We start from the raw sequence: 12,720 nt of genomic DNA on the forward strand, positions 1-12,720 counted from the left end.
ATGGTTTTGGGACGTAATACCCCAGCAATTATTTTTACTTCTATATCGACTTTTTTATGGCCAACCCTGCGCTAGCCGTTAACAGCTGGACCTCGAAAACAACTCGAGAACAGCAGCGGAAAGTTTGGCACTCAAAGCCGTGACGTTCGACTCATCCTTCGTTGGCTCGTTGGAGGGAGCTGCTGTTTGTGTGTGTATTTGTAGCCTATCTTTCTTTTTTAAAGTTTATTGCTTTAAGCCACGAGCGTAGAGTGGTGGCGGGCACTTGCGTCAGACACGTGCGCTGCGTGAACGAAGAGCGTTTAACGAGGTCAATGGCGAAGGTCTTCTCCGACCGTGGTGGGCCCAACACCCCCCGTGTATGTATGTGTATGTATTTTTAATTTTTGTATTCGCCTCCTTGCGGCTTCGACGAGCCTTACCGAGCTGCTGGCTGTGACGTCAGCCAGTTTACGAACTCCCGTGACGTCATCACCGTCGCGACTTCGAGCGGAATTGTACGGGAATTCCCCTCCCCCCCTCCCCCGCTGAACAGACCTTCCTGTATCGACTCTGCAATATTATGAAAGTTACCCTAGATATATACACAGCCGATTGGCGCGCGCAGCTGCAGTGCATGTACGTTACAGTCACTGTTGCAGCTGTTACAGTTGTTATGCTTAAACTTATGACGGAGAACGTACGCACGTTTCACGAACCCGTGTTCATGTGTGAAAGGGGTTCTTGACAGTTCTTGAACAAGGTCATCATCACCATGATCAGTGAGCACCAACAGCTGGACCGGACTTGTTAATCGGATCCGTTCGTGATCGCGGCTACGAGGGGTCGAAGTGCAGTGAAGTCCGAGGTATAGTACAGCTGGTGGAAATCCTGGATACATCTTACGATGAAATGATCTATGATGCCTCCTGTCGTGGATGTGGCAGCGAGGTCTTTTGATGCCCTGTCCACATCCAAGCCGTCTTTCACGCAGCAGAAATACCAGGCGTTGTTGGGTCTTGATAAATCAATGTTGAAGTCACCGGTAATGATGAGAGGCCTGGTTCTCTGGGCAGATTTATTATAGGAAGCATTGATCCCGGTTTTTGCGTAATCCACGTGGTCCACGTTGCGGACCACGAGGACCAGTGGATGGTAGTTGAGCGTCTTCCAGGGGTGTTCTGTCTCAGCTTCCTCGCTTTCCTTGCGTCAGCCGCGGTGGTGTAGCCGTTACAGTGCGCGGCTGCTGACTCGAAGGTCGCGGGTTCGATCCCGGCCGTGGCCGGTCGAATTTCGATGGAGGCAAAATGCTAGATGCCCGTGTACTGTGCGATCTCGGTACACGTTAAAGAATACCAGATGGTCAAAATTTCCGTAGCCCATCGCTACGGCGTCTCTCATAATCATATCATGGTTTTGGGCATAAAGCCCCGACAATTATTATTATTGTTATCACTTTCCTTGCGTATCAATGTGTTTGTCTTCGCGGTTACTGTGTTGGTTGAGACTCTGTATCACCTGTGGCACATACCCGCATAACGTGAACTTTGGTATGCGGGTATGTGCCACACGTGACTGAGAGAAAGGGTTTCATGATGTAAGCGACAGGTATTCTGCGTTATTCATGTCATGACCAGTGAATCGTGTTCGCCATACACTGGTCCCCTGCTGTGCCAATTTTGGTATATTACAAGTTATGGAGACGACCAGGAGAGCGCCCAGACGTAGGCGGCTAGATAGATAGATAGATAGATAGATAGATAGAAACGGCCAAAGTGCCTGAGGTTCGCTAAGAAATGCTTCGCATTTAAAAAAAGTTGATTGCACTATACTTAGCTCTCAAGCATTTCAAATATATGGCGTTTGGAGGATAAATCTCAAAGGGGGGACACTTGAAAGGTGTCCCCCCCCCCCCCATCAGACCGTACACTAGGGGGTTCAGGACCTCCCTGATAATAATATCTGGGGTTTAACGTCCCAAAACCACGATATGATTATGAGAGACGCCGTAGTGGAGGGCTCCGGAAATTTCGACCGTCTGGTGTTCTTTAACGTGCACCTAAATCTAAGCACACGGGCCTCTACCATTTCGCCTCCATCGAAATGCGACCGCCGCGGCCGGGATCGAACCCGCGACCTTCGGGTCAGCAGCCGAGCACCCTAACCGCTATACCACCGCGGCGGACAGGACCTCCCTGAACCCCCGTGATTTGCGCCAGTGCTAGATACCAATGTGGCGGAAACAAGTGCACTCCTGGTTCCATCCGAGCCTTTTGTCCATATATAAGTATATATCCACACCGCTGCCGTCCATCTCCTTCCGTCTCGACTTCTCGGGTGTATAGTCCCCGATCTGTTATTCTGCCTTCGAGAGTCATTGTTATTCTTTTTACCCGAGAATATAACAGGACCATGCATGGGTACTTTTCCTCCGCGCGCCTGCAGCGGCCGTAACGTGTGCGTTCTCCGGTTTCCAAGAACGCGTGTCGTGTGTGAGATGTTTATGTCGTGCGGTGTGTCATTCGGTGATTCGATCTATCGGATACGAATTACGTGCATGGTGGTGATTTATATATAGCTGCCTGCTGTATACGTGTCTTCACGTACAAGAGATGTATACACTTGAGAGAACGGCAGCATGGGCTAGTTGGTGATTTATAATCGACATATTTGCACAGCGCTACGTAAACGAGGACGTAAGTTGTGTGTTGTGTCCTTTCTTACGTCCTCGTTTACGTAGCGCTGTGCAAATATGTCGATTGTATACACTTGTTCATGCTCGCGCATATGTATACTCAATATGGCGCCCTCGTTTTCCGCAGGATTCAGGCTGGCGTCGTCCTAGCGCGGCCCCGTGATGAAAATCAAGGACGGCGACGTGTCCTCCCGGCCGGCCACCAGGACATCGGACGCGGCCGGAGGAGGAGACAAGGTGAGCCTGTACACGGCCGTCACTTGTAGCCATGGGCGTCTGCAGGGGGGTGCAAAAGGGGTGCCCCTACCAAACCCCGCAAGCGCTCCCCCCCTCCCCCACCGCGGTGCACCACGCGTCCCCCGCACGCGAGTGATTTATACCCTCCACCCCGCCAACACCCCCTAATACTTGTATTGACCAAAAACAAACAAACAAACAAACAAACAAACAAACAAACAAACAAACAAACAAACAAACAAAACTATGGTCACTTAGCGTAAAACGACGGAAAAAGGACGGTCACGTTTCCCCCTCTTCCCTCCCTTTTTTCGTCGTTTTGCGCTAAGTGACCATAGTTTTTTATGGTCAATACAAGTATGAACCGACTATAGTCGGATACAACTTTAGAAGTCCGTGGCATTTCCTCCTCAAAGGCGGATGCACACAAACCTGCGCCAATGGGCGCGCACCCCGTACTGATGTCATGAGCGGGACTGCCGGTGACCGCGCGCCTTCGGAGGACATTGCTGAGCATGCATGAGCGGGACTATTTCCTCAGTCGCGGAGGCGATCGGCTGCCGCGCTTCGGTCGTCTAGGCGGGGCCTCTCCGGACTTTAAAGTTGTATTCGACTATAGCCCAACAGCAAGTACTTTTGACCCCATCACTAATACACCCCCAAGAGGATTCCGACAACCCAACAACCGCCACCGCCTCAATATTCCAAACCAACCCACCACCCTCCCACGTTACAGATAGGCACTCATCCACACCCTCCGCGTCGTGGTAACACCCCACCCACCTTCCGCCCCCCAAAAAAGAAAACAAACAAATAAATAGAAAATATATCGCAATGATGGATAAACCCCCCTGCTGTACACGTTTGAATGCTGGACAAAATGCTGGACAAAACTTCTCCGCTGTACACGGTTGAAGAACGGCAATTCTCCGAGTAACCAAATAAACGAGTGTCAACGCTTCGGCGGCAAGAAATGTCTAGGCGTCTCTTCTGTTGGTATAGCGATGGTGTAACTGCAGCAGGCGCAACCGCGTGCTTAGGTATATTGTTCACTTATTTCGGCCTCTGTTCCCGTTTCAAAGAATAAAAATGGAATGGCAGGGGCATGTGACAATGCACAGAAGAACGTTATTCGTGCTCGTTTAATCTGTTTGTGCTGGAAGTCGCACATTTCATTGCGTACATTTCCTCGAAAAATAAACAGAGCAGGATGGTTAACAAATAAATTATCTATTAAAAAGCGCCTGCGAAAAAGCACCTGCGAATCTGTTAAAAGCTCCTGAGAATGCGCAATATCTGCGAACAGAATAGAATATAGATAGAATGCGAGCCACTAACACGTGACTTCCTTTCAGACTAAGCATTTCCTTGGCATGGAACAAGCACTATATACGATGTTTCTCGAACGTTGTTTCACCAATCCATGTCAACGGAATATTTACCTTTAATTATATAATTGTTGTAGTTTTACGTCCCATTACGGGAGGCCGTAATGGAGGGCTCCAGAAATTTCGACCACCTGGGGTTCTTTAACGTGCACCTAAATCTAAGTATATATGCGGGCCTATATAGCATTTCGCCTCAATCTAAATGCGGCCGCCGCGGCGAGGATTCGAAACCGCGATCTTCGGGTCAGCAGTCGAGCATCATGCATAACCAGTAGACCACCGTGGGGGGTTAATATTTGCCTTTAGGGTCCCTATAAGCTATAAAAGCTTCGCTTGAAAAAAAAAAAAAAAGTACACTTCGGAAATAGCCGCCGTGGGAGCTGCGTCAGAGCCCTTCAATGACTGCGTGTTGCGCCGGTAACCTCGAGAACGCGGGTTCGATTCCCGCTCATAGCGACAGTGTGTCGTTGGTTGCGGAATGCGAAGAACGCGGCATATGCGAGTGGCGACGTTGCCGCGCCAACTTCACGTGACGTCGTTCGACGTCCCATCCAAAGTTAGCCCTCGCAGTTTATTTTACGGTCTAAAATATGACGAGTTACGTTCCGCAAGCTAAAATTAGGCGAGCCGCGCTCGCTTTTTTTTCCTGACATTCTTATTTCTGTTATGCGCGTGTTCGCGTGTATAGTGCTTGAGACAGTGCATGTCTCAAGAACTAGTATCTTCCGCGTTAATAATAGCGCAGGAGAGACGCGCGTTTGTCATAAATATATGCCTCGTCTGTACAGCAATAACGAGCGTGTCTTTTCCTGTGTTGTACGCGCTCGTTTTTCACTCGAAATGTGTGTCGCTGTCCACGGGCACCGTATGAGCGAGCTCCATGGTCGAAAGACGACATGTCGGCGTGTCCATCTACCTCTCTCGTATTTTGTATTTTTTATTTTCCTGACGCCCATTTTCTTTTCTGAATCGCGCACCCGGTAACGATATAGCAACCTCCGTCTGTGTGTTTGGCTTCTTTTTTCCAGTGAGTGTGAAGCCATGTTTGTGCACCGACCACGGCCAGCTGATTCGACACTGTTCATATGGCGCAATGATGCATGCAGGCGACGTGACCTCACTAATGCGCGCGCTAGGACATATGCATACATCATCGTCATCATTTATTGACCCTTAAGGACCCTAAACAGGGCATTACATAAGGGGGGCGGGGTTTACAGAGTTGAAATGACGCATAATTGAGCAAATGCTTATAACGAAGCCCAATAGCGTAACAGCAAATACAGAGCACGCAAGAGAAAACAATTGTTCAATACCAATCTTAAAGGGGCTATGACACCCAATTTTCGATCATAATCTGTGTTATGTGTATTAATCCTTGTGCACTCACAAATAAGCTGGCGAAATTTTAGCGCATTTGGTCGAACACTTAATTTATAATCGAATATTTTTATGAACACGCGAGCGGCCCAAGAGTCAGGCAACACTGGTGCACTCGCGAGCCGTGACGTAACAAACAGCTAGCTGTGCTAGCGTCTGCATTGCGACGAACGATATTGTTCCGTGGTCAGCTGCACGTGATATCGAGATATTTTAGCTTTCTTCAGCTTGGCACTGAAATCAAACGATTTGCAGCGGCTGAAACTTTGGTAGAAGACGACGGCTCCGTTACGTGCTGCAGATTACGTCACAAGCGCCAAGACAAAATGGCGGTCGCCGGCGGTGGGCGGGGTTTACAGCCGGCGACTTCTAGGGCCTGTTTTGCACTGAAATATTCTTTTACGGCCTACTTTTGAAATATTTTCGCTAAAAATCACATATATCTTTGGGCGACCGTGTCATGGCCCCTTTAACTGAGAAGAGGCGTAGAACCAAGAGAAATAGAGGCGCTGGTGGAACACATACATACATACATACATACATACATACATACATACATACATACATACATACATACATACATACATACATACATACATACATACATACATACATACATACATACATACATAAACAAGCAAACAACCAACCCGCCACGGTGGTCTAGTGGTTATGGTGCTCGACTACTGACCCTAAGGTAGCGGGATCCAATCCCGTACGCGGTGGCCGGATTTCGATGGAGACGGAAATGCTTGAGGCCCGTGTCACCTAACGTTGCCATTTGAAAGATATATCAATATGGGCCATTTTTGAAGAGGATTTTGCGTCAGAATTTGAGAACATATCAATACCGATCTCCAAAATGACTAAAATCTGGACGCCGATCCTGAACACATTGCATCCTTATAGCTGAAGTATCGAGCTTTTGTTCCGCGGTTATTTCTCAAGACAAGGTGACCGCCTCACGAAAAAAGAAATTCTTAAGACCAGTGACGTGTGTAGCTTACACGAAGTATTATTCACGATAAGCGAGAAAATAATGCGAACACCATTTAGCGGTGTGACAAACAGTCACGAAGTCATAAAGAAGTATGGGACGAGAAGAGTGTCATGTGCGGGCCGCTGGCCGCGTGTTTGAGACCCCTGCTATATAGAGGTATAGCACCAGAACGAACTTTTATTGCCTGTTACTACGCAATTGCTTCCTGCTACGCTGAGCTCACGTTTTTGTGGACGTGTGCACTTTCCAAACCATTTCGAAGTGTTTTGAAACATGTGTCATACTTGTCTCTTATGGCTTTCTTTTTATTATTATTACGCCGGGGCTATTGTATTCAGTGTGGAACCCGCGGGTGAGTGCGGCATCCCTATGTACAGACTACAGCGACGAGCCAGTACAGTGCGTGCATTGATTGTTATTGCATGGAACAGTGCTGTGACGCATCTCTGTATAATACAGGGACATAGTACAATATAGCTCGAATTTCGTAACAGTGCGAATAGCTCGTCCGTAGGTGCAGCGGAAGCGATGGCAACAGGAAAAAAAAACAATAAAAAAACATGGCGTTATATGTACAGTATATGCAGAAAGCTCCGTTACTTTAGACGCTGAGATGAGCATGCATGAATACAGAGAGCTTATGCAACAGTGGCCGAATATTGGTTGCATTGTTGGCGCTGAACCTATGGGGGTCACCTTGAACTGCACTGAAATCACGTGCGAAGAATTCGCTTATTTGTTCGGGATGCTCCGATTGTTCTTTTAACGCTAAAATTATGAATAATAGGATGTGAACATCATTTTATATTAGTTCTAAACGAATGTGTTCAGTAATAGAAAACTATTCTGTATTCTCTTCTGTCTCAAAAATCACTTTTTGCATTCTCATACTTCTGGACGATCCAGTGAACTTGATGAAGATCTGTTACAATAGACCCATGGCTCGTACCTCACTGACTAAGGGCAAATTTGATGACGATGATGATGATGATGATGGGTAGGCCCATGTATACCATAAATGATTCTGCGGAGGGCAGGCATCGTGGCGGCTTGAGCGAAATATGAATTGTTTCTGGTTAATTACAGGACGAGCTGCAGTGCGCGTTGAAGAACTCCAGCTGGTCGAAATTACCCGGATCCCTCCACTACGGCGTCCCTCATAGCCGGAGTTGATTTGGGACTTTAAACCCATTAAACCGACCAACCAACCGACCGACTATAGCTACAGATTGCAAGCTACAGTTAAATTGAGCGCGCATGGTTGTACCGTTGGCCCCAAAACTCACAGAGTCCCTTATGCGTTCGCCTAAGATAAAGTGAGCTAGAAGAGGGTAGTGGGCTTGCTGGGGTCCTCTGCTTGACGCCGGGTATGTCACATGTGTGGTGGCGCCACCAGCGACTTAAATGTAGGGCACTGCCTGACGGAGGCGTTTGTGCGCAACTGATGCCATGCTTTTTTGTGCGCTGTTATCATATGCACTGGACGGAAATGTACGCGAATTTCGGCAGTGTAAACAGTGATGCTGATGTCGCTGAGACAATAAAAAATAAAGAAAAAAACTAGCGCGAGCTAGGTGCGTTGGCCTACATGCGCGCGTAAGGCATGGTAACCATCTAGAACACTGTAGCATGGTGTATGCAGCTCTGCTGTTAGCTAGTTATCTGATGTTAAATGAAACACACGGAAGATCGTTAGTACTCGTGCGAGTAAAGCTGCAGAAAACATTATTTTCTGAAACTCTGTCGCCGTAACTCGCGCGATTAAACTGCATGAAAGGGATGCTGCGCAAATTTGAGATGCAATAAATTGCTCTTACGAGTGAAAGCAGCGATGGCGAACTTTTCAAAGCTTACGCGTTTTGCGGCTATCAATTGTAAACTGGATTCTTTGCATTTCTTGGGCACTACTTTCGTCACGCACGCCTTTTACGAGCGTGTGAAATTACTGCCGATGCTGACCTTGACACACACTCGGGAGTTTACCACGAGCTCTTAATGTTATACATTTCACAGCATTTAAAAACTTGGAGCTGCTCATTCTTTCTGCAGATCTCCAGTACCTTGGCTCTGTAATTTGGCCATTTCTGCACTGAATATTCCTATGCAAACACTGTAAAAATCCACAGATAAGAAAAACAGGAAGCCACTCTCCTCAGGTACTGGGTACAAGTACATGAACATTTATTCATCATATATTGGGCACAGTTGCTTGCTTGCACAGTATCGCCAATGGCACGAGAACGTACCTTCTTCTCGCCTTGAACGCATCCCGATTGCTTTCTCTTCCGGCTCGGTCTTTCTCGTGGTGTCTTCTTTGTCAAATGCGACGCCAAGTTAGGCAGGATTGTAGGCACAGCGTCCTCTCGTAGGCAAGGTTTTCCACGCGGTGTGCGTACTTCGTTCCCTTCAATTATATATGCACGTAGTACCGTAGCACATACTCCGGCTCAAAATGAAGTTGACACACGGCAGATGTGTCGTCCATGGTGCTTTGTCCGCTCGATGCAAATTCCTTTCCCAGGGCTTCCTCATTGCTTCCTCAGGGCTGCATTTTTCGGAACGCCTAACAAAGACGGCTTCGTGCTGCCCTTAACGTGGACGTAACCTGTCCGACAGCCTGGCGCAAAACAGTGGTTTTGCCGCCGCGGAAGCATTTTAACCTCGTGAGACGGTCACTGCTTGTCAGGCCACATAGCTGTTCGCAGAAGGACCTAGCAGATTGAGGATGCAAAGCGCGAAGAGTTCTCAAAAAAACAAAACTCGCACACACCGACCGCCACTCCAAACAGCCAGCAACTGCCCCAGCGCCAACGCTAGGGTGGATTCTAGCCACCCTACCAACGCTCTCTACATTTGGTGCGACGGTGGCGCCGCGCCGCGGAGGCGCGCCGAAGCACGCTTTTGTGACATTGGCGGCGTCACCGCAATGCATAGCGCCGGTCGGCGAGTGAGCCCACTACCCTATTCTAGCCAGTGGCGGATCCAGGGGGGGGGGGGGGGGGGCGATTGGGCGATCGCCCCCCCCCCAAAGCTATAAGCCAACCCAACCCCCCCCCCCCGCTTTTCACCTCACCGAAGGCCATTTTTCAGAACGTAGAATTTTTTCAGGTGGTCGCTGTGTCCATCCCAATCCGAGACTAGGGAAGCACCCCTCACACAGCCCAGCGCTTTTGTTAAGAGCGAAACAGGCTTTCTAGAAAAGATTTCTTCTGCGTCCTGCATCTTTCAAATAGGCACCGACGAGCACAAGCCTCAACTATTTTGCTAAAGCAACTGCTGCCTTTATGGAAGCGAGCTAAAGTTTCCTCCCCACTCCCAGGGCCATCAGCTCTTCAGCGAAGCGAGGGGTCTTCAAATTCTCCCATCTTTTCTCAGAGACAGGAGTCTGTTCTGTGTCATTCAAACTGGCATCTTTCGTCCCACCACGGCCGGGCTAGACTGCACGTGCGCGCTTGAGCGCGCACGTGCAGTCTAGCCCGGCCGTGGTCCCACAAAGCGTGCAGAACAAGTTACCTTTTAGTCAACCTTCAGCGGCTGGTCCAAAAAAAAAAAAAAGAAGGAAGGCAGGCAGTGGTGCTGTGAATTATATTCGCCGAAGTACCGAGCAAGCCTCCGAGAGCACGTGCGCGGGGTATAATCGAGCGCGACTCCGAAAGCTCCGTTTGACCGTCCTTAGGCTGCGGAGATAGAAAGGGCATTTTCTGGCAACACGACCGGCCAGAAAAAAAGGCAATGGGGAGGAGGGGGCGGGGTAACAAAGGGAGGCTTACTCCGAAACTACGTTCAAGGAATACTAGAGCTCGCCGTTGTGGGAATACTCATTTATCGAGCAGGTGGCCTGCCCTTCCCTCTTTCACCCTCCTCTTACCAACAACACTGATACGTGTTCCCCAATGTTTAGCGGAAATATGCGAAATTTTAGATAATGAAATGGCACTGAGCAATGCAACTGAGAACAAAAATAATGAGCATTTGGTTACTAACGTGAAGTTTTAAAGTTGGGCAACGCCCCCCTCCCCCCTCTCCCCCCCCCCCCAACAACCAACCGCCCCCCCCAAAGCAAGCGCCTGGATCCGCCCCTGATTCTAGCTCACTTTACCTAAGACGACTCGAAGGCGAAAGCCGCCATCTTCTTTTTCTTCTCGATCGGTGCATTGATCCTCCACCGCAGCCCTGCAAAAGCTTTCTGCACCTATAGCGTACATGATTTTGCACTGCCTCCAGGATCGCAGGCATTGCAAGCTTTCTGCGCCTCAGCCAGGTTTTGCACTGCCTCGGTGATCGGCCCTCTTTGACCAAGCGACAATGTCGTGTGATGACGTCGTCATGTAACGTCACGTTATGTGGCGCAATAGTGATGTCATCTTGGCTTCAGAAATTTCGGCGATATTTGAGCTCATCGTGACGTCATGATGACATCATATGGTGACGTCATCATGTGACGATTTCTTGCATCACTCGTTTGACGCCGACGGTCAATTTTCGCGTTTGATGAGGCATCTAAAGCTTTCGCCTTAATAAATGCGCTCCGCGTTGTCGACACGTCGTCCCGCACGTGGGAGTGCAGTCGTCCGTCGCAGAAGTATAATTCTGGACAGAAGTGCAGGCCACGGTCCGGTGGGCGGTGTCCGGCGTGTCACTCACTCCAGTGCGCGCATTTGTTCTTCTTCTGAGGGAGTGCAGGGCGATATATACATGCGCCTGCAGTCGACCAGAAACAGAAACAGAAAGCTCGATGGGCGTCGCTTGGCAACGTCCGCAAATGGTCCCTTATATGTACGGGCACGTTGTCCCGGTCAATGGTCAGCCGAGCTTTGTAGATACACGTGTGTGCAAAGTGGACGCGCGTGGACCGCCTGCATTTGGCTCAGCCGTGCGGCTATAGCATTGCGCTATGTGGTGTACCGTGTTGCGCGGACTTTAGTCCTTACGTGGTGTTTGCGGAGGGGGGGGGGGGGGGGGGGGGGGAGAGGGAGAGAGAGAGAGAGAGAGAGAGAGAGGTTAACCAGAAGATAACTATCCGGTTTGCTACCCTGCACTGGGGAAGGGGTGAGAGAGAAAGGGTCCGAAAAATATAAAGGAGAAATGACACGCACACACTGAAAATAACTAAATCTGAGCGTAGCTGTGGCTTCTTTCCTATTTCACTTATTTTCATTTCGTTTGCAAGAGTTTATTCGGAATTTCGTTTTTTTTTTTTGGGGGGGGGGGGAGGGGTTAGGTTGGTGTGGAATAACCTTTGGTAGGATGTCGGGACCTTCTTCTTCGTGGAGCGAGGGTGCACGTGTTGGGGGTGGGGGGTGTTGTATATAAATCCCTGCTCAATTGTAAGACAGTGCATTAGTATGCTGTGGCGATACACTGAGCACAAGAACTCGTCATTGTGTAAGTTCGCAGGACGTGCACTCATTACTAACAAAATGTAAAATGAACATGTCAGCCACTTAAGTAGTGAAATGCGCAGCGAGAAGACTCGTCTCGAAAGCTAAAAACAAAAAATGTTACTCACTGGAACAGTATGCTGCTATCATTCAGCCGTCGGCTTACGCGCAGCAAGACGGCAAGTTGGGCCAGTTGGTTGGAATTCATCTAGAGCTCGGTTACAGCGCAACACTAGACGAGGACAAAAAGTAAGGATACGAAATACGCGGCGCTGACTCGCAACTGATATTTTATTGAAAAATTGTGAAACCTATGAATGTAGCTAGTGCATAACCGTGACATGCGCAACACACAAAGAAACATCGAGGCAGCATCGTCAAGATTATAGATAATCAAGATAATCTTGACGATGCTGCCTCGATGTCTCTTTGTGTCTTGCGCATGTGACGGGTGATGCACATGCTGTGTAATATATATGTTTCACAATTTTTCAATAAAATATCAGTTAAGAGTCAGCGCCGTGTTGTTCGTTTCCTTTTTGTCTAGTGTTGCGCTGTAAGCGAGTTCGTATACGAGCATGCTGCAGTCACCGTGCTTCGCTCTCGAGTCCTTTCCCTCTTCCCCCCCCCCCCCTCTCTCTGCGCGTCCGTAATTTCTTT

General features: G+C 48.9%; 1 protein-coding gene across 17 annotated transcripts in view; it reads left to right on the forward strand.

The window, feature by feature from the left end:
• Positions 1–12,720, forward strand: part of LOC119374220 (MAP/microtubule affinity-regulating kinase 3) — a 209,561-nt gene that overhangs the window by 70,489 nt on the left and 126,352 nt on the right. For all 17 annotated transcript variants that reach the window (XM_049420462.1, XM_049420461.1, XM_049420467.1 and 14 more), the window contains exon 2: positions 2,802–2,911. In XM_049420462.1, coding sequence (XP_049276419.1) covers positions 2,837–2,911 — 75 coding nt within the window. In that variant the 5' untranslated portion in view covers positions 2,802–2,836. The remainder of the gene's footprint in view (positions 1–2,801; positions 2,912–12,720) is intronic.

The sequence above is a fragment of the Rhipicephalus sanguineus genome, chromosome 11, assembly GCF_013339695.2.
Source record: "Rhipicephalus sanguineus isolate Rsan-2018 chromosome 11, BIME_Rsan_1.4, whole genome shotgun sequence".
In the NCBI taxonomy this organism is placed as follows: domain Eukaryota; kingdom Metazoa; phylum Arthropoda; class Arachnida; order Ixodida; family Ixodidae; genus Rhipicephalus; species Rhipicephalus sanguineus.